This window comes from Balaenoptera acutorostrata, chromosome 6 (genome assembly GCF_949987535.1).
Source record: "Balaenoptera acutorostrata chromosome 6, mBalAcu1.1, whole genome shotgun sequence".
Lineage (NCBI taxonomy): Eukaryota > Metazoa > Chordata > Mammalia > Artiodactyla > Balaenopteridae > Balaenoptera > Balaenoptera acutorostrata.
The window spans coordinates 88277697-88304984 of record NC_080069.1 but is presented as its reverse complement, the minus strand read 5'-3'; the positions used below and the strand labels follow the sequence as shown (position 1 = coordinate 88304984).

Sequence of the window (27288 nt, the reverse complement as noted above, 5' to 3'; positions counted from 1 at the left end):
AATTTACCTAAAATTGTACAGTTAGCTAAGTGATGGATCTAGGATTAAGCCTATGTCCTTAGTCGTGATGCCAGTATACACTTGAGGCTAAAAATTGCCCAACATTTAGACAATTTTTAAATGCCCTCTTAACTTGGGGCAAAGAAAAGGAGTGTGATTATACACCATCATTTAGAAATACATGAGAATTCAATCAAAGCTGAATTCAGAGGCAATTGGGGATTTTGTTTGCTCGGTTAACCTAATTTTTGTTTTTTATTTACAGGTTTGTTGTGTTTGTGTGAGAAAATGTGGCTTATTTGTGCTTGTTGGGATTTTTGAGATTTTTCTTTGTGACCTATTATAAAGTCAGTTGTTTTTGTTTAAATCTACATTGTGGTGTTTATACTGATTTTCTCTGTACCTCTCACTCCTCTTTAAAATTGTAAAATCACTGAGGTCAGGAATTATATCTTATTCATCTATTCATCTCTGTAGTGACCAGAAGGTAATTACCTAGCTGAGATGGTTAATGAAAGTTAGTGGAGGGACTTGCCTACTGGCGCAGTGGTTAAGAATCCGCCTGGCAATGCAAGGGACACGGGTTCGAGCCCTGGTCTGGGAAGATCCCACATGCCGCGGAGCAACTGAGCCCATGCACCACAACTACTGAGCCTGTGCTCTAGAGCCCGTGCTCCGCAACAAGAGAAGCCACCACGATGAGAAGCCTGCGCACAGCAACGAAGAATAGCCCCCGCTTGCCACAACTAGAGAAAGCCCGCGGCTCAGCAATGAAGACCCAATGAAGCCAAAAATAAATAAATAAATAAATATATTTTTTAAAAAAACAAACTGGTGCTGTGGATTTGAAGAATGTTATACATGTAAAAAGGCCAGAAAGAGATTCTGCCATTTCCTTTGCTTTGATCCATCCTCTATGCTCAGAGCAGTGATATCCAGATAGTGGCCTATTTTCAGGAAAATTTATAAGTTGAATAAGGCTCATTTGGAGCTGCATCGTAGGAGGCACATGCACATTTTAAAGTATGAAACTTTAAAAATATAGTTGCGTTTAGAAATGACTCTAATTAGCAGATGCAAACTGGTATATATAGAATGGATAAACAAGGTCCTACTGTCTAGCACAGGGAACTATATTCAATATCCTGTGATAAACCATGATGGAAAATAATATGAAAAAGAATGTATATATAACTGAGTCACTTTGCTGTACAGTAGTAATTAACACATTGTAAATCAACTATACTTCAATAAAAAAAGATGCTAAAAGCATATCAAAGATTCTGCTATTTTAAAAAAATCATATATGTATATATTTTATAATACATAAATATGAATATAAAATGTAAGATAAATATGTAATACATAAACATGTAAAATAATATGTATATATGTTTAAAGCCCATATAATATTTGCATTGGCAAATAGAGAAGGGAGTAGGAACTGGAAGGAATCTTAATAACAATCCAGTGCATCTCTTTCATTTTACAGATGTGGAAACTGAGGCTCAAAGTCTAAGCAATTTGCCCAAGCCTGCTCTGTTAGGCAGGACTAGACTATGGCCAGTTTTTAAAGTTCCCTGTGTGTAGCTAATAAGTCATCCTTATTCAGATTCTGTTCTTTAATATTTTGACTTCTTTAGCACTAAAACCAGAAAGTATATTCAAGTCTTATCAATACCACTGTTTCTGATTATTTCTATTTGGATCTCCCCAACCCCACCCCATTCCACCTTTGTGGATGTCAAAAGCACAGATTTGGGTTATCATAATCCTTGGTTTATGATACACTTTCATCATTGGCCCATGGTTTAATTCATTCATTCATTCTAATGTGTAATAATAAGCATTTATGAAATCATCATCCCAAACGAAAACTGGGACCTTGACAACAGCGTACATCTAAACGTATGGTCTCCTCCCCCTCCACTGTCTCACTTCCATGCGAGGTAAGCATCTGAACTCATGCTCATCATTACCTTGCTTTCCTGTTTATGTAGTTTTATTGCATCTATATATTTTAATTTTAAAGGGTGTTCTGTTGTATGTAATCTTTTGGAGTTCATTCTTTTCACTTCTTGTTTCAATTTTGGTTGTCTCTTGATCTGAGGAATTTTTTCCAAAGGTCTCATGATTTTCTTTTAATTCATCCTCATAGAGGGGATTTATGCTTGCCCAGTATTGACTTACAATCAAGTGATTGATCTGGGATCTATGTGAAACTTTTTTGGCTGATAAATATTCTGATTTTTAAAAATTGAGATATAGTTAACACATACCATTATATTAGTTTCAGGTGTACAACATGATTCGATATTAGTATTTATTTATAAGAAATTTTACAGCAATTCCTGGTCAGATCAAAGGCAGAGCACAAGAGAGTTGTAGACTGCCATTTTGGAGACCCAGCAGGCTGTGTGGAGTGAGCAGGGCACTGTCGTGGCTTTCCTAACTGGACCTTCATCTTGTAGATGGGTGTAATCTCAGCGAAACATTTCCCTCTGCTGCCACATCCAACACTGGCCGCTGGGTGTGGCAGCTGTCGTCAGGAACAAGTTGTGGGTAGGTTACCATGATGACTATCCCTCGGAAGGAGGCACCAAGGCAATGAGCATTCCTACAGGCCCCTCAGCTAGCTCTTCCACTCCTTTCCCAGGTTAGAATGTCCTTCCAATCTTCAGGGATTTAGAAATACTCTTTACACAGATGGAAACAATAATAGTAACAAGCCATTTCACCAATAACAGTGAGCTGTTTCTTCACAAACCATGAATCTAAGACTAATTATAATTTGTTTCCTAACTTATATTAACTCATACCCAGATTCTAGCTGCCATGGTCTTTTCTGCAGAATTTGTTCCAGTCCCTGCATCCTAATCTACATCCCAATTTGAAATTCTAACCTTTCCATTTCTCAACTTCACAGACTCTTTCCCCTGAACTCCCAGTCTTACTACTTTTTTCTTTTCTCCCATCCTACCAAATTCTAACTAAACACAATGAATTGCTATTATTAGCACTTAATGTAAGTTAGACACTGGGCCAGCTGCTCTTTTTTGCATAATCTCATCTACCGTATCCTACTCAGTGAGGTAGTAACATTAGTTTACCCATTTTATAGATGAGAAAACTGAGGGCTGATGAGATGAATTTGGCCAGGGTCCGTATCTCTAGTGACTAGGATTAGAACGAGTGTTTTTGTTTTGTTTTGTTTTACTTTTATATTATGATGTCTTTGGCTCTAAGTAAAAGAAAACTTAAAGTGGCCTTAACAATAATGAAATTATTTCATAAAAAGGTTGGTTAAGTCAGAGGCTCAACATTACCATCAAGGACCCAGGACTTTCTATTCTGCCATCCACCCTGGATGGATTCAGGCTTTGTCCCCAGGTTAGCTTAGCTTTCCACAGGTTTCATGATGCCTGCCAAGGTTCCAGCATCACATCCACAGAATTTCTAGAGGCAGGAAAAGACATCATTCCTTCTTGTCCATCTCTCTTTCTCTAATTTGTTGTGCATCTTCTTAAGAGCAAAGAAACTTTTCCCAGGACACTCCTTCACCCCAGCAGACTTGCCCTCATATTGTCCAGGTCGCCACAAGCCCATGCCTAACCAGTCACTGGCAAGGAGAATGGGACTACTATGATGGGCTTAGACTAATCAAGACTCATTCCTATGGCTGGCTCCAGCTTCCCTGAAGTTCCCGACTACTTGGCAGAACGAAATTAAAATTCTGTTAGGAAGAAGGGAGACGGGGGTAGGGAATAGGTATGAAGTGTGCAACCAACAGTGTCTGTTACAGAATCCAGAAGTCCAGGTTGTTAGCCTTGACGTACTCCTGCTATTCTGGGCTCTCCCCTCAGCTCCCACCCTCACTCTAGCATATTTCCTGGGAGCCAAGTCCTCTCTAACTCTAGCTCTAAATGACACATACCAAGGTTGTCCTTGGCAGAACACTGAGGAACATGAAATGTATTCTTTGGGGCCCTCTTGTGCAATTCCCAAGAAGTCAGTGACACATACTTGGTTAGCCCAGGCACTGGCACAGTTGGGCGTGGGGAGGAGAGCAGAGGCTCTGCCTCCTGGAAAGGTGGACCAGCCTGGCCCTGAACCAGCCGCAGAGTTCTAATCATGCTCCCCTCCCCCCCATCTTTTTCCTGGTCTGTACTGCTCTTAGGATCTGAATTGTTTTCTTAACAAATTCTGATTTGCCCCCTCGTTAAACCTCAACATTACCTTCATATCTCCTTCCCTTGAACTCCCACAGTGAGAAAACCTGTAACCCCTGAATTTACTAACCATTCATTGATCTCCCATTTGTGTTAGATGCTTAGAGACAATACTAAACAACAGGAAAGGAAATTAAGTTTTAGCAGCTGGGTGCCAGGTGCTGGGGTAAGTTCTTTCACACACACTATCTGACTTTATTTTTAACACCACCTTGGTAGTTTAGGCTATTTTAACCTTCATGTTAAGAGTTTAGGGATTTCAGGTTCAGAAGAAGCCACCTGCTCAGAGAAGGTAAGGTCAGCTCAAGGTCACAAGCTATTAGGAGCCCATGGCTGCCTGACTTCACGTCTGTGCCCTTTCCCCTACCCCACCATTCTGGCTTCAAGGTGTTTGTTACAAAGCACATTTGCATACATTAATCTGAGCCTCACAACAGTAGCAGGGTGAATAGTAGCACCTGCATTTTATAAATGAGGATAGTAGGGTTCAGAGATACTAAATGACTTGCCCATAGGCACGTGGAGCATAGGCACGCTGACTCCTACTCCTCTGCACTTTCTGCCACTGTAGAGCGTGGCTGGCAGAGCGGGGCATACTTGTTGAATAGATGATGATCCGGATTATAGTAGTAATTCTTGTCCTTACATTACTGAAAATAAACAATGTCACTGCCTAGAGGTCTTTAGGTTCCTTTTCTCCCTATCACCTCCCCCCTGGGCTTTCCTAGGAACTCCGTCACCTTCAACCAAGACTCACAGAGAGCAGAATCCACATCTCCTCAGGCAGGTGCTCCGAGACAGGCTTAAGAAGGAAGGGCCTTCTTTCGAGACAGAGCTCAATGGGCCTGTCAGTGTTTGCTCCCCCACCTCCCACTTCAGGGCTTCCTTTGGTTCTGCAGTGGCGAGGCTGTACGCGGCCTTCTCTCTGCCCCCAGGTGGCAAGGCTGCCCTTGATCTGGAGCGGACGGACCAGTGAGCCTCTACTCCCCTGCGGCCCGGGCCCTGACAGCCATCACACTAGTGCCCCCACCCCTCTCTCCTCCCCGAGCCCCGCCTCTCTGCCTCCCAGCCCTGGACATAGTCAGCACACACAGCCCAGGAGCTCGGCTCAAAGAGAAACGAAGGGAACTGCCTGGGTTCCCACGGCTATGGCTAGCACCTTCATACCAGGGCTGAACCCTCAGAACCCTCATTGTATCCCAGGGTAAGACTTCTACCCAGAGTAAAAGGGTGCAGAGTTGTGCCACCTCGGCCTTGGGGGCCAAGTGGACATTCTGGTATGGGAGGCTTACGGCTGGGATGTCTATGATGTTGAATGGAAAAGGAAAAGCAAGGGAATAGTAGTAGCCGGGCCTGCTACGAAGCTTTGTGTTGTGCTCTCCATGGTAACAGGGTAACAGCAGAGGGGAAGGGTTGAAAACCCAGACAGAGAACTAAGAAACGCCTGCTCCAAATATATACACAGCTGAGTCCAGAAGAGATCAGGGCTTCAGAGGTCTCTGCTTCTGCCTCTGGGGATGGTGAGGCCGGGGGATTCTGGAGGTGAGTGGGTGAGACTTGTGCTACAGGTACACTGGACACTGCCCGCTACTTCGGTTCAGCATGGGCCAGACCTATGGGCAGATGACTGGGCAGCTACTTCACGGCTCTCCTGGCCTAGCCTGGCCCCCTGCCCACCGCACACTTCTGCCTCCCATCCGGCCTCCAAGATCTCCCGAGGCTCCCAGGAAAAGCCTGCCTGTCAGGCGTGGACACGAAAGGCTCAGCTCCAGCATGATCCCTGGGTACACAGGTATGTACACAGGTATGAAGAGGTATCCCCCATCCCAGAATGTGGGTCCCACACACTAACAAATCGTCCTTGCCCCCTGCCTACCTAGGTTTTGTACCCCAGGCACAGTTCATCTTTGCCAAGAACAGAAGCCAGGTCTGGGCGGAGGCTCTGAATGATTTCACTCAGTGGTATGGGGGACAGAGGAGTCAGGAGCTGCCAAAGGAGGCCAAGGGAGAAAAAGATGCGGAGAAAGACCAAGAGCCAAAGCTGGAGGCAGAGCTGGAGACGGAAAAGGAGCCAGAGCTGGGGCAGGAGGCGGAACAAGTGAGACCGAGAAGGCTGATGGGGAGTACGAGGCGGGAGTGGGGAGCCTTACCTCTGTGTGGCCAGGTCTGGGGTGGTCATGTGTAGCATGGCTGTGGGACAGGGGATGTGGGCTAGACTGCCAGCCTCACCTCCCTGGGAGCTTGTGTTACGGCCCAGGGGCTGAACTTGATAGCCCTGTTTTTCTTCTATCAACTTCTCCTCAGAAGGCTTCCCCTTATTCCATGGATGACAGAGATCCTCGCAAGTTCTTCATGTCAGGTGAGAGGAAGTGGGTAACGACCAAAGGCCTGGGGGAGGTGCCCAGGAGGTACTGACTTAGTATCCCCCTCCCCTAGGCTTCACTGGTTATGTGCCCCGTGCTCGCTTCCTCTTCGGTTCCAGCTTTCCTGTGCTCAGCAACCAGGCACTGCAGGAATTTGGACAGATGAAGTCAGGGGGCAGATCCCAGAAGGATCCTAAACATCTCCCCTCACTTTCCAGGACCTACCCTCAGAACCTGGGCCTTTTACCTAAATATGGGGGCTATGTGCCAGGTGAGGACAGCCCCCAGAGGGAGGCTTTGGGGACTGGAATATTTGTGTGTGTGTGTGTGTGTGTGTGTGTGTGTGTGTGTCAGATAGGTGGAGGTGGTTTAGGGGTTGGAACTAGTAGATATGGGGGACCTTGGGTCAGCTTTATCACTGGGCAGAAAACGAAACTGACGTAGCTCCTAGTGGGTAGTTAGGACCAGATTTTGAAGGATAACTTGGAGGTTCTAGGCGACTGGCTGAGAAATAACTTTTCTATGCCTCTGGCTACAAATGACAGAATCTTTTGGCCACACAGGGTATAAGTTCCAGTTTGGCCGCACATATGGGCATCTCACCCATGATGCTCTGGGCCTCAGCACCATCCAGAAGCAGCTCCTGGCGTAGGTACCTAGACTTCAAGTTCTCTCTTTCCTTTTCATCCTATCCCAGCCATCCTTTTGCAAAGAAGAAAGATGGTCTGGAGGGTGGGAGAAGGCACAAAGAGAGAATGGTTTGGAGGCCGAGCACCTTTTTTATTAATAGGTGTAATAAATAAATAAATAAATACATAAACAGAGCCTGGGCTCCTCCTCCCTCCTCTGACCACCAGGCACTGGCCACAGCCTACTTACAGCTGGGGGCTTAGGGAACTGGCCCCAATACTGTCACCCATCCTTCTCACCACCTGGCCTAGGGAACCCCACAAACGGGCCTTCTGGTCACCTCCCTCCACAGGGACATGCCTGTCTGTACCCATGGGAGGGCTGGCCAAGATGGGCTGGGGAAATTCTGGCAGCCCTGTGCTGCGTCCCTTCCCTCCTTTCCTGGGGGGAGATCTGGACGAGGTCACTGGGACAGTTAAGGGGGAGTAATCGATACTGAGCACAGGGATATGTGGCCCCCAGCTCTCGGTCTACTCTCTGTAACCAAGCCAGAGGGCTCGGGTAGGGCTCTCAGGCTATGAGTCTAGGGGTTGTGAGGGTCCCTGAGGCCACCAGCATGCACAGGGCCTCAGTTTTGGCTGCTTCCAGGGGTTGGACTTGGAGTTGGGGTCAAGGTCACATAGGCCAGAGGCACCAGGCCAGTGTCAGGGCCACGGCTGCAGCGCAGCCAGTCTCCTCCGGCTGGCCCCAGCACCCGCAGGACGTCTCCCTTGTGGAAGCTCAGCTGTCCGGGGCCTGTGGCCAGATGGTGGCACAGTGCCTTCACCTCGCTGGGGAAACAACAAATGGAGGTCAGAGAAACCCCACCCAGAGGAAAACCCAGCCCCCAAATCCTTCTGTCTCTCAGGGCTCACCATGGAGTGCTGGAAGGCGGGGCTGGAGAGCGTGGCTCCTGCAGGCTCTCCTTGGGCTCTGGCTCCCGGCGGGCACCCACTGTTTGCGCCACTAGCTGGAGCATGGACTTGTCCAGGCTGAGCCAGTCCGAGGGTAGCCTAGGGGATAGCGGCCGGGCTCTGGCTCTGTCTGTGCCCTGGCTTAGAGCGGGCCCCCCGCCCGTCTGTCTACAGCAGGGGCTGTCTCTTACCTGTTTGTGGGCCGGGCCTCCCGCTGAGCCTTTCGGGACCCGAAGAGGTGTCCCCACTTGATGACCCCAGGTGAAGGCTCTAAGGCTCCTTCCTCATTTTCTGCTGGGGGGGCCGTGGACCCCTCCCTCTCCCGGCTGCGCCTCAGCTCAGCCAGTACAGAATCAGGGGGGCTCCCCATCCAGAAGGGCCAGCCCCTCTCCCGGCCAAGGGTCTCCTCAGGGGCAGGGCAGGCCTCAGCTCCCTCCACGACTCCCTCTCGGGGGGGCGGCCCCCCACCTCCTGTCCCTTTCTTTTTCTCACTGCTGCTGCCGCTGCTGCTATTGCTGCCACCCCGGGGGAACCTAGAACCCTCGGTGGAGCCATCAATGTAGACCTGGGAGCTCTGCATGAGCTGGTACCACCAGCCGGCCTGCCCACTTCGGGCCCACCTGCCACGCCCTGAGCTCCCAGCTGCCTCTGTCTCCTTCTCTTCTTCCTCATCTTCTCCACCTTCTGGGGCACCCACACCCTTCACCCGCTCCCCACGGGCCGCCCCGTCCATGTCTCCAGGGCCCTCCTGGCCCCGGGAGCGGGCCAGCTGCAGTGTCGAGTGGGCGGACAGCAGCAAGTCCTGGGACACCCGCAGCAGCTCCTTGTGCTGCCGCTGCCGCTGCCCACTCTGCAGCAGCCGGTGCTGGAACAGCAGGTCGAGGCTGAAGGGCAGGAGGGCCAGGGGCTGCAGCAGCAGCAGCAGCTCCTCCAAGAGGCCAGGGCACACCGTATGCGCTGCGCTCAGGAAGCCCCACGGCTGGTAGTGGGTCTGGATGATATCTAGGGGAGGAAGAGAGAGGGACTGAGCCACACAGAGAAGCCGGGCCCGGCCTGGGGTGGGCCTGTGAAAGGCAGCCTGGGTGGCGCCACTGCGTACTGCTGCACAGGCTGTGCGCCGTGCCACTTAGATGCACTACAGTGTAAACGATGCCTTCTGAAGTTGTGCAGTGCAGAAGCTCCACAATCTTAAGTGGCAGCCTCGAGTTCAGAGGGGAGAGGTTCCTGGCCACCCTGACTCCCAGATTGCCTGAGTATCCTGCTGACTCCAAGGCTCTAACCCCAGCAGAGGCTGGGAGAGGACTTGGGTAGAAGCCCAAGCCTTGAGGATGAAAGCTTGTGTGGTTCTCCTCCCCACCTCTAGCATCTGAAAGGACAGCTGTGCCTCCCTCTTTTGATCCTCCGAGGCCTGGTCTCTGTTGAGTTTGCAAGACAGAGCAGGGTTCTGAGCATTACCTTCATGGTTATAGAGGTGATTAAACCAGAACTCCAGGGACCGGATGCTGTAGGGAGATAGGTGAAGAGAGTTGAGTCTTGTGTGGATATAGCCAGATGATAAGATACAAAGAAGACGGATATGGGGGGTCACACACAGGGCAGAGGTATAGGTGAACATCTCCCTGCTATGGCAGTGATGCTACCTGGTTAATAGGGAGGGGGTGAACATGTGATTCACAAGCCAATCACTTCCTCTGAGAATGGAGTTGGCTTGCCCATGACCCAAGAAGTCAGGGCAGCTGCTGAGTGAGAGTACAGGATAGCTCAGGACCTACGGGGATGACCTCGGCCCATACTTGAGAAAAGAAGGATACTATGATGTGGGTGCCAAGGTGAACTGGGTCAAGCAGGCTTTGGAAGCAGTGCTGGAATGGACAGGATCAGGGTTACAATATCCAAAGAAACTGAGAACCAGGTTAATTTCCAAATGAGCCAGATTATGGATTTGTAAAAGCAGAAGACCATGTTGGTGATCAGTGCCAGAGACTGATGGGTCTGGTGGGAGACCAGTGACCCACTGAGAGAGGCTGTAGCTAGGTGGGGAGAAAGTGAGCTTGGGCCCTGGCCAAAGATCCTGCAGATCCACCCTTTCTGACCCAGTCTAGGGAGCTGGTTCTTCAGAGGTGCCAGAGCCCAGGGGAGGGGACCGGTGGTTTGTAGATTTCCACACACTCACTTGAGCAGGCCGAGGATGAAGGCGTTGAAGCGCATGGTATGACTGGTGAGCTCTGGGAATTGGCTGACTTTGTTGTACAGGCCGTGCAAGACCTTGGTGGATGGGCCTGGGAGGAAGCCAGAGTTGGAGGTCACATGCCCAGTCCTGGAACCCTAAAATTCAGCCTGGGGTCCCTATCTTGCCAGCCAGCACTCACCTAGCTGTGTGGAAGCCTCAACCACACTCCACGGGGTGTTCTTCCGTTGCCCGATGATGACATCTAGCACAAAGGCCTTGAGCCCGTCCTCCAACACCGCCCGGACCGCAGGGCACAAGTACTTCAGAACCAGGTGGCCTACATTGGGGCTCACAGAACTATTCCCCAGCTTTGCCTGTGGATGCAGCAGGGAAGTACAGGGAATCACCTGGAGCCTGACCTTGGTCCCCTCTGACTCTCTTAGTCCTTACGGTGCTTCTCTTGCGATCCCCATCTCTAAGTACCCAACTCTGAGTTCTAGAGGCAAGAGAGCAAGGGCAGGTGGTAGCAGAGAATAGGTGAGGGTCAGCAGGGTAGAGCTCAGCTCTCCACAGTTTCTTGCCTACCTTTACCCCAGGATCCCGGCTTGTGCCAAAATGCGCCACAATGAGGTCTACAGCCGTGTTAATAGCTTTCACCAGCCCTGCAAGTGAGAATTTGATGTGACAGGTCCCTAAGCAAGTCCCTGGGCAACTCAGCTGGGACTGAGCCCTCAGTGGGGAGAGGGAAGGGCTTACACACACACACACACACACACACACACACACACACACACACTCACTCACTCACTGTGTCCCTGCACACACACAAGGCCGTGGCCTCTTCCTGTTTTTGCCCAGTTCTCAAGCCCCTCCTGTTTTCGCCTCCCTGCCCAGACCCACCTCAATGATTCCATTGTCAAGACACTCAACATCCTCACTTCCTTGCCCTCTTGCTCCAAACCTGGATCACTCTAACCATCTGTCCTCTCCACTCTGAGAAACCAGGCTATTGGCTGTTGTTGGAGAAAGTCCAGCGCTACTCACACCAGTGCCTGGGAGGGGCACTTCTTTGATGTGTGCCTTGTAAGCACCCTTTGCTATGCTCTCAAGTTGCCTTGCCAAATCTTGACCCCTCTCTCAAGCCCTTGGTTCTACTTCACACAGAGAACAGAGGCCACTGGTGATGAATTCAACTTCCCTGTCCATCCAAAAGACAGAACTACATTACAACTATCTTCCTTCCCACCTGCCCTCTCGTAATCTCTTTCCAACTTGGAGGAAGGTGGCTATTCCCCTTCTTGCCTAAGGTTCTTCCCTCTCCCTAAACTCTGAGTCCCCCACTCTGCCTCTGTGAGGGACTTTAGCTTCATCTTTCTCCCTTTCACAGGCTGCTTCTCTAAGGCCCACAGTTATGCTCAATCCTCTCCCCATCATCTCACTTAAACAGGTCTGCTAAATAGACTGGTTCCTTGTCAGTTCTTACCTTATTAGATGTTACCATCATGTTTACCCAAACCGCTAGAGCTTGTAGCACTTGAGCTCCCCCAGTATAGCACATGGGAGTCTCCCTCACTATACTTAGCTCCCTGAGGGAGGAAACCAAAACCTGATTCTTAAGCATCTGATAAAGGATCCTTGCCCACTTGCAAATACTCACGATCCACAGTACAAAGACTTCTACCTCTTGCCCCAGTACCTGTGCTCTCTAATTGCCTCCCAACACTTGGAGTTCTAAAACAGGGAAATATTCTGAAGGGCTAGATAGTAGGGCAACAGGCACAAATAGGTAGTGATAGCAGATTTCCCGTCCGGAGCTAGGAGAAATATTCACCTTTTTTCTGAAGCAGGTCAATGGAAACGGCCTCTGAGTTGCCATCTGGGGACAGACAGAACTCAGCTGGAGGCTTCTCAGTCAAGGAAAAGGGGTCTTGGAAGTCAGGGCAGGTCAGTGGTAATGGCTTCACTACTTGACCTGAAAAGAAGAGAAAAATCAATCCCAAGCAATTCTCTTTCTGAGTTGCAGCTCAGTTCTGTGCCTCATACCCTCTGAGATGTGTGATTTTGGGACTGACCCCTTCTCTAGCCCCTCCCAGCTATGGCAGAGCCTGCCCTGGGTTTACTGGGGACCTGGCCCACACACCATTCAGCCGGCAGTTCAGATGGCCAGCAGCACCGAGGGAGCCAGGGAACTCAAAGATGGGGTTCCTTCGGGCCAGTCGACCATCCTGTGGCCTCCGGTCTAGGCTCCCTGACAAACCAGGTGGCCCTAGAGGGTTCTTCCTCCTGTATTCCCTCCACTTGAGTGCTTGAGGGGATAGATGATTGGCTGAAAGCAGAACAGATTAGCAAAAGAGACAGGAAATAGTTAGAAGACAGCATTTCATACCCACCCAGTGGGCCCATATAAAACATGAGGGTTGGGATGTCAGCCACAGATGCAAACATTGTAACCTCTGACCCCAAGGTGGAGTATAAGAAACCATTCAGTGGGGAGGTAGCTTGCTTGGGGTGGGGTGGGGGGCAGGCACTGAACCTCATACCATTATTGGGCCTGGAAGCCATGCTGCCCTCACCACCTCCCCGGGCCAGGCTCTCTGCCCGGCTGAGGCTAGATCTCCAGGAGCCCAGAGGAGGCAAGCTTCCTGTTCCATGGAGTCGGTACTCAGCCAAGGTCAGTATCTTCTGATGCTCCTTTTGTGGCTGCTGGGAGGTGGCAGGCCGGACAGCAGGAGGACAGGAGCGGGCCCATGGAGGTGGGCTTTCTGTGGCTGTGGTCTGCTCTGGGGGAGGGGAGCACGAAGTGGAGGCGGAAGAGTCGGTGCTGGGCCCAAAGGGGCCGGCACTCCGGATGGGGGAGTAGCTGCCCAGGGGTGACGGCCGTGAGGTTTGTGGCTCAGGCCCAGCTCTCCTGGCACCTCCGTTGGTGGGTGCCTGAAACTCCCCTGAAGGAGCTTGGGCTGGGACCTGAGCAGCGGGGGCAGCCAGCGGGGCACGCTGCGGTGCACGGGTGCAGCCCGAGAGGCTGTAGAGCTGGGAAAGGCTGTGGAGGGCCCGGGACTTGGCCAGCTGCTTGGGGAAGTGGTGCTGGAACACGAAGGGCTGGATGGGCAGCGTGGTTGGCCTCTGCTCCTTGCTGTAGCGAAGGACTGGTCGGCTCTCAGCACCACCCCCTGCGGCAACAGGGATGGAGAAGGAATCAGACGAACACTGAAACTCACGTGAGAGGAAGCCAAGAAGCAGTCAGGAGATGCTGCTCCCTGGGGAACGGGGATGAGAGGGGCAGGACCCGGGCTGAAGGAACTGATGGGGTAGGGGGAATTCAAGTTTGCGGAATGTGCTCCTCCCGTCTTTTGTAAAACTTTTCCTAGTGTTTTTATGATATTGACCTGTCTTGTACCTCTTGACTGTTCAGCCCTTCTTCATTTTCTTGACTTCAAAGATGGGCGTATCTTAAGGCTCAATTCTTATATTTCACTCTACACTTTCTTTTTTTTTGTTTTTTCTTTACTCTACACTTTCTTCCCTGCCTTGTTCACGTTCAGACAGTCGTACAGGCGACTCCTGAACCCATGGCTTTAACCCCAACCTTCTTCTTGATCTCTAGATCATTCTGCTTTAGGGTTCTGCTTTCATTTAAAATTTGCCATTTTAAAACACCTCATTCATTCTCCTGATGATTTCCATTTCTGCCAATGGCAGAACCATCATTTTCTCTGTTTCTAAGGCCTAAAGACTTGGAGTTAGTAATATATTTTCAGGGTCAAGATGTTAATTTACTTCAAGCTTTCGCCCATCATCCCCTGTCTCCACTAGAGCCGACACATTTCATTTTTGAGCAGATCTAACTACAATAAAATATTTCTTTACTTGCAGCTAGAATCAGCCCCCTGTCACCCTATCCACCCTGCTCCCGCTCTTTCATGATCCTGGTATTGGAGCCCCAGAGTCCACATCTGCTCTCTCTACATAGAGGTGTGTTCCCCAGGAGTGGTCCTCTCCTGTTCTTTCAGCCAATCTTCCAGTCAGTGTCCCTCAAAACATGGGTCTCGCTCCAAAACATGGGACTCTCTCACACAACAGGACACTGCACAGAGGGAAAGTCTTTGTGTCTGGGCTGTGCTGCTAATGAAACACTGCACACACTGTAAACATGTGAATGAACACAAGGTGGCGCTATAAGCATCCCTACCACCTGAAACCCTGGGTGTGGCTCATTGGCACCCCTGGCTCAGCAGTTCTGAGGAAGGAATTAGTATCCATACTTGAAAGATCTGGGTATTGGAAATTTAGAGATTAAGTCATTCGCCCAAGGTCACACAACTAGAAAGCGGCAGAGCTAGAATTCTGCCTAAGTCAGAGTTTGACTTTGGAGCTAATGTTCTCTTTACCACGTTGTACTACACATGAAATGGCATCAGGCTGGATTTTCCTATTCCTCGTCTTTCCCCATTCATTTACTTCAGCGAGTCTTAAGGGGATGGTGACCACAACCCTGTAAGGGAGATGTTTCAGAACCACTCTCAGTGGACATTTTCAGACTATACCCTCCTGCTTTTCCCAGTCAGTGATCAGAGAACAACCCTTGTCATTCTCCCTTGCTCACTATGCTCCAGCGATACCTTCTTCTGTCCTTAAACATGCCAAGTTCATTAACATCTCGGGGCCTTTTGTACTCGCTGAAATTGTCTCATCATTCAGGCATCACCTCAAGCATCACTTCATTAAGACCTTCTCTGACCACCCCAGTCCCTCTGGCAAGTCATGCTCTCATCACCCTGTTGTATTTCCTTTTTAGCCATTTTTCACTATCAGAAATTATCTTATTTGTTTATTGTCCATTACTCCTTATAAGGGCTCCAGAAAAGCAGGGATTTTTAAATTGTTTACTGCTGTATCCCCAGTGCCTAGAATAGACCCTGGTACATGGTAGGTACTGAATAAAGATTTGCTAAATGAATGAATCCTCACTGTCACCCTCGGTTCAGTACTGTCTCACTGCATCCAAATCTTCTTACATATACCAGCTTTAGGAAGTATTTTATTTCCTGTGGCGCTACTGCCCACAGAACAAAGTCTAATCTTCTCAGTCAGGTAGGTGTCCACACCTGCCACAAATCAGCTGCTCTCCCCTCAAACTTCCACACCTGCCATGCTCATTGACCCCACTCTTCCCGCCCCATTCCCATCTTTAAGCACACTGCTTTTCCTACTGGGAATGTCTTCATCCTCTCCACTTATTTAAATACCAAATTTCAAGACTGAGCTGACGCTGGCTATCAGAGTAGGCCCTCCCAATCCCAGCTTTACTGTACATGCTATGTAGAGTATGTCTGAATTAGACTATCTATTCCTACTCTTTTAAAAATCCTCCCTGCTAAGTTCTCAGGGAGTAAGATCAGGGAAGGGGGAGGGGTGGCTACTGTGGGGAGTGGGTATCAGTTCTACCCTCAGGGAATACAGCGAATAAGTTTTCTCATTTTCTATGTGACAGCCCTTAAGAAAATTGGAGATAGAGACCACATTCACCCAAGTCTGTTCTTCTGTAGGCGACACAGCCCCAGCCCCTCAGTTCCCTCTTAAAATGGAGTGTCCAGAACTTCCAGGTGGGCTCTAAGTGGTTCACAAGGGTGAGGGGGACTATCAACTCCTCCCTTCTCGAGTCTCTAAATGAATCCAACCATTTTAACTTTTTGGAAGCCCTTCCAAACTGCTGACTCATTCTGAGTTTGCAATCAATTAAATATCCCAAATCAACTCAAGTACAGCTTACATTATCAAAGTTCATATTGGTCCCTGAAAGAACAAAACATTCTTTCCCGACTTGGTAAAATCCTTTCGAATCTTGATTCTGCTGCTCAGAATCTCAAAGAGATCTCACTTCTTTTGTCATCATTTTTTGATATAAAAAAAAAGTTGTACAGAATCAAGAAAAAAGCCCTGTGGTAAGTCACTGGAGACTTATGGGACAAAACAGCATCTCAATATGAAAATTCTTATCTGATAGCAAAAACACTTTTAAGCCCTCTCCTCCCATCTCTGACCAGGACTGCTCTTGCCTTCAGAGTGCAAGCCACAGCAACCCCTGTGCCTAGATATCACCCACCAGACAGCAATCTCAGAAGAGCGTGGGTTCCAAAGGACTCTGGCCAATCCCTGCTGTTTCTGACCCCCCTCTTCCCTAGAGACCCTCCTGCATCCCTTCCCCAAGGGCAGCTCCTCTGTGTATGTTTAGGAGTGTGAAGTCTTCTGATAGACTGTGATGTCCCTAACAGCAGAGATAACACCATTTATGATTTTTTAACCCCTTTCCTTTGAGAAGCCAACAGACCAACCTAAGGCTACAGACAGCAAATTCCCCTTTATCGACCTTTCCCCCGCTTTATCTCCCTTTTCCTTCCAAACCCTCTGAGATCTGGCTTCTACCCTGGCCACTCCCAAATGCTGCTTTTGGGATTCTTCAGCCTTAAACCTAGTGATTTCTTTTCAGAACTCATTTGTTGAACCTAACTCTTTTTGAAATGTTCCCCTCCTTTGGCTCCTGTGACTTCACTCTCTCCTGGTTTTCCCTCTATTTTGGCTAATTTTTCTCAGTCTCTTTTGAGGGTTGCTCTGCTCAACCTTAAATCACTGTATCCCCAGGGCTCTGTCCATCATTCCCTTTATAACTCTACACATTCTCCCTGGATGTTCTCATCCACTCATAGCTTCAACTACTATTTTTATTCCAATGACTCTCTGATCACAGTGGTCTCCTGACCTCCAGGGAGACATCCTTTCTAATCTACCTTCCACCCAAACAATCAGTGATCTTTCTAAAATGCAAATCAAAACATGCCACTATGCTGTTACAAACCAAAAAATGCCACTTCCCTGATTAAAATCCTTTAATGGTTCCATCCACATTCCACTATGGCTATACTAAATTATTTGCAGTTTCTGGAAAGCATCAAGATATTCTGTGCCTTTGTGATTTTGTATAGACTACTGTATGAGCCTAGAATGTTCTTTTTACGAGTCTCCACAAAGCCTATTCCTAATCATTTTTGTAGACTGCCTAAATGTAAACTGTATTAGCACTCCTCTGACATTCTGGTCTGTTTAGCTATCCCTCTCATAGACTAGTACCACACACTGCCATCTCACATTTTAATTTTGTTTCCTTTTTTGTTTCCACCCTTCATCGGAATTCCTTGAGGACAGAGATTGTTCCTCTCATCTATCACCAGCACCCACTTAACACAGAGCTTTTAAAAAATAATTACTTAAGTGTAATGAAGTAAATAGGGAAAGAGCTGGCCTGGGAGGCTTAAAGGTTAAGTGTCAGGTCTCAGGTTCTTTGAAGAGTGGCTACGATCACTGATCAAAGAATGAACTTACTGATACCCAGGGTGGTTTGCCTGTTGGACATTTCCCTTAAACACTGCAAATTCCTTAATGTCCAAAATGGAACTCATGCCTTATTCCTTTTCCAGTAAATCTACTTCTGTGTTTGCAGTCCCTAACCATGTATCAACATCTTTCCAGTCATCCGGGCTTAGAATCACAATCTTTTGAGTACTTCCTTTCCCCATACATCAGTCTCTAAGTTGTGCTGATTTTATCTCCTTGGTGTATTTTTTATTCTCCATCCTCCGTCCCCCTATTACAACCGTAGGACATGCTCTGGACTGGAAAGATGATTGATCTAGGCTGAGGAACCTCTAGTGGTATGCGTGGGGTGGTGGGCAGGGCCCTACTACTGAGGAGGCCATGCACACACAACCTAGTATTCTCCAGCCTTTAAGTTCCTTACCGTCAGCTCTAGCTCTTGCATCCCTCTGGGTATGGCTGCTGGCTGGGCTCCCTGGGAGAGCAGGCCCTGGATCCATCAGCTGGGCCAGGGGGCCTTGCCCAGCAGCTCTGAGGCCAGCAGGTGGCATCTCACTGGACTGGGGGCCCTGACAGACCTGGGTGGACCAGGGCTCTGGGCCAACTAGGTCAATGCCTGGCCCCAAGGGCATGGGTGGTAGGCTATGGCTACAGTGAGTGCCCTCATCTAGTGGGCCCACCCTATCTTGCTGGGCTTCCTGGATGGGTGAGAACTCCTGGGAGGAGTCCCCAGCGCTCACTCGCAGTGGGGGAGAGCCAGAGCCTGCAGCTTTCTTCCGGCCCTTGGCGAGTTCAGCAAAGGAGGTGACCCGCCGAGGTGGGGAACTAGGCCCAGTCAGGGCTGCAGGGCCCTCACTCAGGCGTACTGGGCAACTCAACATGCGTTCCAGTGAGCCCAGGCGGATAGGAGGGCTGCGCTCTAGGCCGCGGTCGTAGCTTCGAGAGCGCTGACGTCCAGTGCTGAGGTTGGGGGGTGAAGTATTAGTGTACACCTGCCCCTCGATCACACTGGGGCCCACGGGAGCTGGTGCTTCCACTTCGGAGCCCACTGCTTCTTGTTCCTCTGGCTGGACTTCTGGCTTCTGGAACAGGTAATACTCAGAAGGCTGGCTAGGGCCAGGGTCTGGGCCAGGGCCTGGTGCAGGACTTATCTTGGTGTGTTCCTCTGAGCAGCTGGTGATGGAAGAGCCAGCTGGGCTTGGGGATGATTGGGAGGACAGGTCACAGGTGACAAGTTTATAGTAATTCTGTGTGGCCACAACAAGACGGGCCTGGCTCTGGAAGCAGGCTGTGAGGTCAGCCACAGCTGGGCAGGGCTCACAGTGCGAGCGGTAGGAGTTGCAGTTGGCATCAAGCTCAGGAGACGAGGCATGAGGACAGCCATAGCCACCTTCCCTCCCTCCACTGTCAGGGTGGTGGGACTCACAGGACATCTTAGACTCAGCTGGGGAGGGCTGCAGGTCCAGGTAGAAGGCGCTGGGGTCTGAGTGGCTGCAGAAGGAAGAGTCGCTGCAAGACTGCGGGGCAGAGTTGAGATTGGCGTGGGAGTTGCCGTGCATCTTGTTGTAGAGGGTGCTGAAGGTGACCAGCACACCGTCTGAGCTGTTGCAGGAGGAGTCGCTCACATAGCCCATGGACTGGTCAGCCGCCTCGGACGGACTGGATGTGCTACTGCAGCGGCAGTGCTGGGGTCCTGAGCCTGAGCATCTGGGGTTCCTTGGGGATTCATCTGAACTGAGCTTCCACTCCTGGTCAAAGGAAAAGCCAGAGGTATCACTGGCTCCACCCCCACTGCCACTCCCACCAGGGCCCCCATACTCATCCAGCTCCATGGTCTCTGCTTCTGGCTCTGGCCGGCAGCTGTGGCTAGTGCTGCACTGCTGGGCATCCAAGGTGGTCACTGGCTCCTGTTCCTGCCCCTCCACCACTCCAGCCCGACTACGTGTTGCCCCCCATGGCCTGCCCACTCTGGGGCCAGGTGGTGGCAGCTGGAAAGAGGAGAGATGGAAGGTGGGCTGGCCGGCCCTGTGCAGGTGGAAGGACTGCTGGGTGGCACCATCACCAATGCTGTCATCATACAGGTCACCAGGTCTTGGCTCAGCCACACCCTCTTGCAGCAAAAAGGGATTGTGTCGTTTAGGGGCCCCGGGGCCTCTTCCATCCCGACCCCTGTTCTTGGTGCTGTCTGCAGATCGCGCAGATCCCCCAGGAGCAGAATGCAGACTGTTGTATAGCAGGGAGTCGGCTTGTCCCAGGTCTTGATCAGGCTGGGTGATGCCCAGCTCAGGTGGGCAGAAGGGATTGGGTCTTGTGCTCCCGCCACCTGCACTTGCCCCTCCACAGCATTGCCTGTCTGGGACTTGACAGTGTACCAGGGGGATGTGGTGGACGATGAGGGTCTCTCCAGTCAGCTTTGGGGGACTATCCATTCTGGAAAGTTCGAACAAGGGCATCAACAGCACCAGACACTGTCCCCGGAGCCCAGTGGGGCAGAACACATTTCATCAGGAGAGCTTGGTACCTGAAGAGAGAGGGAAAGAAAGGGAACCTAATGTCACCTTCCCGAAGTCAGGGACATGCCCTTACCCATATCATTTTCAGATGGAGAAGAGCCCAAGAGGAAAAAAGATTCAGAGTCAAGATGGAGCCGGATAATACAGCCCGTCAGGGCACACTTTCTGCATTGCACAGGTCCAGCTCTTGAGTTCCCCTTCATTTTAAGTTCGTCATGCATCCACTTGCAACAAAATGCCACATCTGAAGGTCTGGGGAATCTCAGGGACAGCATTTTCTCCTTCTCTTTCTTAGCAGTAAATAACGACTAGTCCTGAGTACAAAAAATGTATGAATAATGACATAACTAAGAAAAAACCGTCTAAGATGCCTGAAAGGGTACTAGGCACTGAGGAGATACAGAGATGTCTTAGACACAGCTACAGCACGTTTACAGATGGGGGGAAAATCACAAATAATGTATCATGTATGCATAGCAATAAGCTATAATTTTGCAAGAAAAATAAATTGTAATGCATTATATCATTTGACGCCTATGTCATCTTGGACACCTTTTCTCCTCCTCTGAGCCCCAGAATACCTGTCCCTCTCTGATGGCTGTGGGCTAAGGATCCTCACTCTCCCCACTACTGTACTGGAGCTTCTTGAATAGAGACCGAGTTAGACATCAGACTACTAGTATGGCTGATGCCAGCCTCTTCCTTCTCAAGGTGGGTAGGGGTCTGTTTTTATCTTTTTTGTATCATTCCAGCACAACATCAGATAAGGCTTGGCAAACATGAGGCATAATATATCCTTTTTTTAAAAAAAATTAATTAATTAATTAATTTTTGGCTGCACTGGGTCTTCGCTGCTGCGCACGAGCTTTCTCTAGTTGTGGCGAGCGGGGGCTACTCTTTGTTGCAGTGCGCGGGCTTCTCATTATGGTGGCTTTTCTTGTTGCAGAGCACGGGCTCTAGGCACACGGGCTTCAGTAGTTGTGGTGCGTGGGCTCAGTAGTTGTGGCTCGCGGGTTCTAGAGCTCAGGGTCAGTAGTTGTGGCGCGTGGGCTTAGTTGCTCCACAGCATGTGGGATCTTCCCGGACCAGGGCTTGAACCCACGTCCCCTGCATTGGCAGGCGGATTCTTAACCACTGCACCACGAGGGAAGTCCCCAGGCAAAAAATATTCTTAATATTTATCTAGCTCAGGGTACAGATCTGAAGTGCCTAGATTCTGCCCAGTTTTACCCAAAACTTTAACTATGAGGGTCCCCTAAAAAGTCTTCTCTTCCCAGTTTTACCTCTGATAGGTTAAGGTCAAGTTCTCTACACAGAGCCCATGCTAAGCTTCTCTGGTCTCTTGGCTGGACCATGGCAGAATGGCCTCCTCAAGTTCTAGTCTCCTGTGCTACCAAGTTCAGGTCCCAAAAGACTTCACTTGCTCAGAATTCTCCTACCTAATTTCTCCTAATTCATTCATTTCTCTTCTTTTCCTTATCATTCCTGTCATTTTCCTTACCTACCATGAGTCTAAACCCCTCACTGCCTATAAGTTCTCCATCATTTAGTTGAACCCGTACACCACCAATTTTTAAAAGTGTAACTCACTTAGATCACAGGATCAGAGCTCTTCATGCAGAGTACAGTAAAGAGCCAGGCAAGTCACACATGCTTAAGGACATGAACAGGCAACACACAAAAGAAAAAATTCAAATGGCTAATAAATACATGTGCGAGGGACACTATTAAATATATTTTTTTGTGTTAAGTTAAATTACATTAAAATTAAAAAGCAAGTATTTACCTTCTTTCTTCCTCCTTTCCTTTCTGAGAGGAAGGCTCCTCTGTTGGACTTCCCAAGCCTTTGTGTGTTGATTGAGGTAAGGAGTAGATATGCAGAAAGGCAGAAATCAGAGAGGCTAAACTGAGCCACAAGGCTAAGAGTTACAGAAGAAAACATGGGAGTAAATGAATTATCTTAGATTAAGATTAAGATTGGATGCTTTCTTAGATAAGATACCAAAAACACAAGTGATAATAGAGAAAATAGATAAGGTAGATTTCATAAAAATCAAAAACCTTTGTGCCTCAAGGGAGACCATCAAGAAAGTGAAAAGACAGCTCACAGAATGAGAGAAAATATTTGCAAATTGTGTATCTGATAAGAGACTTCTGATTAGAATATATAAGGAACTCTTACAACTCAACAATAAAAAGTACATAACCCAATTAAAAACTGGGCAAAGAACTTGAATAGACATTTCTCCAAAGAAGACATACAAATGATTAATAAGCACATGAAAAGATGTTCAACATCATTAGTCATTAGAGAAATAAAAACCACAATGAGATACCACTTCATTCCCACTAAGATAAAAGGCAATAACAAATGCTGGTGAGGATGTGGAGAAACTGCAACCCTCAAACAGTGCTGGAGCCATTGTAAAACGGTGCAGTCACTTTGGAAAAACAGTCTGGCAGTTCCTCAAAATGTTAAACATAGAGTTCCCATATGACTTAGAAATTCTACTCCTAGGTATATACCCAAGAGAAATGAAGACATATGTTCACACAAAAGCTTGTATACAAATATTCACAGCAGCATTATTCACAGTAGCCAGAAAAGTGGGAACAATCCACATGTTCATCAACTGATGAACAGATAAACATAATACGGTATACATAATGGAATATTATTTAGCAATAAAAGGAATGAAGTTCTGACACATGCTACATACAGCATGATGGAATCTCGAAAAGGTAAGTGAAAGAAGCCAGTCATAAAAGGCTTCTTTGTATGATGTTATATGATTCCATTTACATGAAATGTCCAGAATAGGCAGATACACAGAAACAAAAAGTAGAATAGTGGTTGCCAGGGACTGAGGGACTGGAAGATGGGGAGGGGCTGCTAATGGGGATGGAGGTTCTTTTCGGGGCTGATGAAAATGTTCTGAAATCAGACAGCAGTGATGGTTACACAAGTCTGTGAATAAAATAAAAACTCCAGAGTTTTATGGAATGTGAATTATGTCTCAGTTTTATAAAAGAGTGGATTTTATGGTATGTGAATCATACCTTAACAAAGCTGTTAAGATATAATTTTTAAGTAGGAAAAAAGATTAAGGTTTATGGGAAGAGGGAAGGGAACCAATGTTTAGCAGTGGAGAGGAATGGGTATTTGCAGAGACAAGATGAGAAAAAGAAAAGAGAGGAACAGCTGCCTTAAAGTATGGGATTTTGTAGAGAGGGATAAAGATAGTTTTTAGGAAGTTTTGCTATGAGGTACGTGAGATAATTTCCCCTTCACTCCTTCCCATCTCTTCTCTTCCTTTGCCAAGAAAACTTTGAACTCAAATATATATGCCACAAGGATAACAGAAAGTTGGGAACACACTAAAATTCCAACAATAATCAGTTTTAAAAGTACAGAACAGGGACTTCCCTGGTGGCGCAGTGGTTAAGAATCCGCCTGCCAATGCAGGGGACATGGGTTTGAGCCCTGGTCCGGGAAGATCCCACATGCCGCGGAGCAACTAAGCCCATGTGCCACAACTACTGAGCTTGTGCTCTAAAGCCCACGAGCCACAACTGCTGGGCCCGGGTGCCACAACTACTGAAGCCTGTGCGCCTAGAGCCCGTGCTCTGCAACAAGAGAAGCCACTGCAATGAGAAGCCCTGAGAAGCCCACGCACCGCAACGAAGAGTAGCCCCTGCTCACCACAACTAGAGAAAGCCCACGAGCAGCAATGAAGACCCAACGCAGCCAAAAAAAAAACCAAAAACGTACAGAACAGAGTATCATTAAAACAACGTTGTGTTAATTTGATTATTATTGACTTGAGAAAATATTCACAAACTATTAAGTGAAAATAGCAGATTACAAACAGAATTTACAGTATGACACCATTGTTGTAAATAAATATATCTAAATGTCTTAGTCCATTCAGGCTGCTATAACAAAATACCTCAGACTGGGTGGCTTTATAAACAGCAGAAATGTGTTTCTCACAGTTCTGGAGGCTGGGAAGTCCAAGATTAGGATGAAGGTTCCAGCATGGCTGAGTTCTGGTGAAAGCCCACTTCCTGGTTCATAGCTGGCACCTTCTACCTGTGTCTTCACATAGTGTAAGGGACAAGGGATCTTTCTGTTTTATAAAAGCGCTAATCTCATTCAGGAGGGCTCTGCTGCGATGACCTAATCACCTCCCAAAGGTCCCACCTCTTACTACCATTACCTTTGGGACTTAGAATTCAACACATGAATGGGGGGGAGGGGACACACAGATATTCAAACCATAGCAATATACATGGAAGAAAACTTGAAAGCATAAACAGTACCAAAATCCAAGGGTGCTCAGGTCCCTTATATAAAACGGCGTAGTATTTGCATATAACCTACACACATCCTCCCGTACTTTAAATCATCTTCAGATTACTTGTAATACCTGATACAATGTAAATGCTATGTAAATAGTTGTCAGAGCATGGCAAATTCAAGTTTAGCTTTTTGGAACTTTCTGGAACTTTTTTTCCTGAATAGTTTTAATCCTCGGTTGATTGAATCTATGCATGCACAACCCGCAGATATGGAGGCCTGACTTTACAACATAATGTTAACAGTGATGATTGCTGTTGAGTGATTTTTGATTATTTTTTAATTTTATTCTTTTTGTTTCATCTAACTTTCTAATAAATATCTGTAATGTACATATATATTTTTTTATTATTTATTTATTTATTTATTTATTTATGGCTGCGTTGGGTCTCTGTTGCTGTGCGCGGGCTTTCTCTAGTTGCGGTGAGCGGGGGCTACTCTTCGTTGCGGTGCGTGGCTTCTCATCGTGGTGGCTTCTCTTGTTGCAGAGCACGGGCTCTAGGCACATGGGCTCCAGTAGCTGTGGCTCATGGGCTCTAGAGCGCAGGCTCAGTAGTTGTGGCGCACGGGCTTAGGTGCTCCGCGGCACGTGGGATCTTCCTGGACCAGGGCTCAAACCCGTGTCCCCTGCATTGGCAGGCGGATTCTTAACCCCTGCGCCACCAGGGAATCCCCTACATACATAATTTAAACAGTTTTTTTTTTTCTTTAAGTGCTACAGATACTGTGGGTTTGGGGCTTGGGAAGGGGGCTTCCCCTTACATACAGTACTAGGCTTCCCCAGGGTCCAGGCCACAATCTGAGGCCTGGACTAAATGGAGCATAAAGAACTTTCTTGTACACATGGAAGTAATTTTAGGAGTACCTATGGGCTACAGCCATCACTTGATCTTCAATGAATACCCCTCCACCCCCTTTTATAGCACCATTTTCAAAAGGCATTCACAAGTAATACGCACATAAGAGTTTCTGATTCTGCCCCACAAAACCACTGACTGGGTCATATACGCATTCAAATGGAGAAACAGAGCAACACACAGAGTCTGGAAAGCTGACTCTCTGAATCAGGGATAAAGCACAAATGAATGTGGAGGGTGATGGAGAACCTTTGGCTGGAGGGCGCTGAAGGTTTATTATGTTATGTTTACGTATCTGTCCCCAGATTAGAGTGCAGTTCCTTGAGGAACAGGGTAGGGGCTGTATCTAGGGATACAGTCAACCCTGTGTCCCTAGAACCCACGCATAGTGCTTGGAACATGGTAGGCACAGTAGGTTAGTTATCGACTCCTGTTCTACCCATTTTAAAAACTGACTTGTCTTTTTATTGTTGAGTTGTAGGAGTTTTAAAATTTATTCTGGATACAAGTCCTTTGTCAGATGTATGTCTTGAGAATATTTTCTCAAGTGGCCTTTTCTCAAATGTGGCTTGCCCATTTGTTTTCTTAATGGTGTTTTTTAATTAATAGAAGTTTTTAATTTTATGAAGTCCCATTTATCTGTTTTTTTCTTTATGGTTAAATCTTTCTGTATGCTGTCTAAGAAAGCTTTGCCTGTCCCAAGATCATAAAGAAATTTTCCTGTTTTTTTTTCCTAAATGCTGTATAGTTTTAGCTTTTATATTTAGGTTGTGTTGAATCCTATTTTAAGCGTAAAGCTCTTTCACTGGTTGATTTCATTTTATTTTATATTTTTGTATCTCGGAGAAAGTCTTATTCCTTCCTCATCTGCCAATAGTTTCTCCACAGACAACTCCAGTTCAGCCAACTAAGGTAAATTTCTACAGACACCTCATTAGACTTTGTACTCATGCCTTTTGCCCCGACACTTTCACATTTTTTACAAAGCACTTCTTTATGTATGTCATCTCATTGATCCTCACAACAATGCACCAGAATAGGCAGAGCCATTTCTTTACTTAAAAAAATAAGGAAATCAGCACCTAGAAAAAACAAATGACTTGCCCAAGATCTCTCAATGGATAAATGACAGAATTAAGTCAAAAGTCAGGAATCCTAATGTTTGACCTTTTTTCTTGATCAGTTAGGAATGTAATGAGAGTATACTGTACACGTGACTTGATTTCAAACACCACAGAACACATTTACTGAGAGCATATCTATTAGACTTCTCTCCCAGGAGAGACATGTTCTATAACAAGACAAGTTTAATATTGTGGCCCATGAGCACTAATAAAGGTGAAGAGAAAACAGTGAGATGGAAGAGCTCATTCCAGATGCTTTTTGTACCCTGATTAAATGGAGAGACATGGGAGATGAAGATGGGGAAGGAACAGAGAACCCAGAATAGGAAGAAAGTGGAAGAAAGTGCTCTGCCTGCCAGGTGGATAAAGAAGTGGTGGGCTTAGTCAGCATAAAGTTACGAGGTCTAGATCTCTAGAATCAGGGAAAGCTCTCCATGAGAGCCCTCTTCCTGGCCCTCATCACAAATGGGTGTCTCCTGGCCTATTATAATAATACTATTTATTAGTGATCATTTACTGAGAACTTACATGTAAGGTGTTTTACATATATCATCTCTAATTTCACTATAATCGTTTAAAGTAGACATAATCATCCCCATTTTACACATGAGAAAACTGAAGCTTAGCAAGTGTGAGAAGTTAGCCCATAATTATACAGCTGAGATGGACACAAATCCAGGTCTGCCCAATTCTTAATTCTTTCCACTACAACTGCCTCTCA

General features: G+C 47.7%; 2 protein-coding genes across 7 annotated transcripts in view; one reads left to right on the top strand and one right to left on the bottom strand.

Moving 5' to 3' along the window:
* The first annotated feature begins 5360 nt into the window (after positions 1–5360).
* Positions 5361–7244, top strand: CIMIP2B (ciliary microtubule inner protein 2B). 2 transcript variants are annotated; one of them, XM_007196956.3, is made up of 6 exons: positions 5361–5433; positions 5798–6021; positions 6110–6327; positions 6537–6588; positions 6666–6863; positions 7156–7244. In XM_007196956.3, the coding sequence occupies exons 1-6, from the start codon at positions 5378–5380 to the stop codon at positions 7242–7244; spliced, it is 837 nt and encodes a 278-aa protein (XP_007197018.2). In that variant the 5' UTR covers positions 5361–5377. The 2 variants fall into 2 exon arrangements, with proteins under 2 accessions (XP_007197018.2, XP_057403932.1); XM_057547949.1 differs by having other exon boundaries at positions 6110–6383; positions 6734–6863.
* A 107-nt stretch (positions 7245–7351) lies between these two features.
* The window catches only part of RUSC2 (RUN and SH3 domain containing 2), a 66343-nt gene continuing 46406 nt past the window's right edge, over positions 7352–27288 (bottom strand). For 2 of the 5 annotated variants that reach the window (XM_007196957.3, XM_007196958.2), the window contains exons 2-12: positions 18138–20234; positions 12886–13515; positions 12486–12671; positions 12177–12317; positions 10931–11007; positions 10545–10719; positions 10349–10454; positions 9631–9677; positions 8367–9177; positions 8137–8274; positions 7352–8052 (exon numbers count right to left, since the gene is read on the bottom strand). In XM_007196957.3, the coding sequence (XP_007197019.2) occupies positions 7851–8052; positions 8137–8274; positions 8367–9177; positions 9631–9677; positions 10349–10454; positions 10545–10719; positions 10931–11007; positions 12177–12317; positions 12486–12671; positions 12886–13515; positions 18138–20166 (4542 nt within the window). In that variant the 5' untranslated portion in view covers positions 20167–20234 and the 3' untranslated portion in view covers positions 7352–7850. Of the gene's footprint in view, positions 8053–8136; positions 8275–8366; positions 9178–9630; positions 9678–10348; positions 10455–10544; positions 10720–10930; positions 11008–12176; positions 12318–12485; positions 12672–12885; positions 13516–18137; positions 20235–22012; positions 22071–27288 lie in introns of those variants that run through there. The other 3 variants (XM_007196959.2, XM_057547947.1, XM_057547948.1) reach the window with 3 other exon arrangements.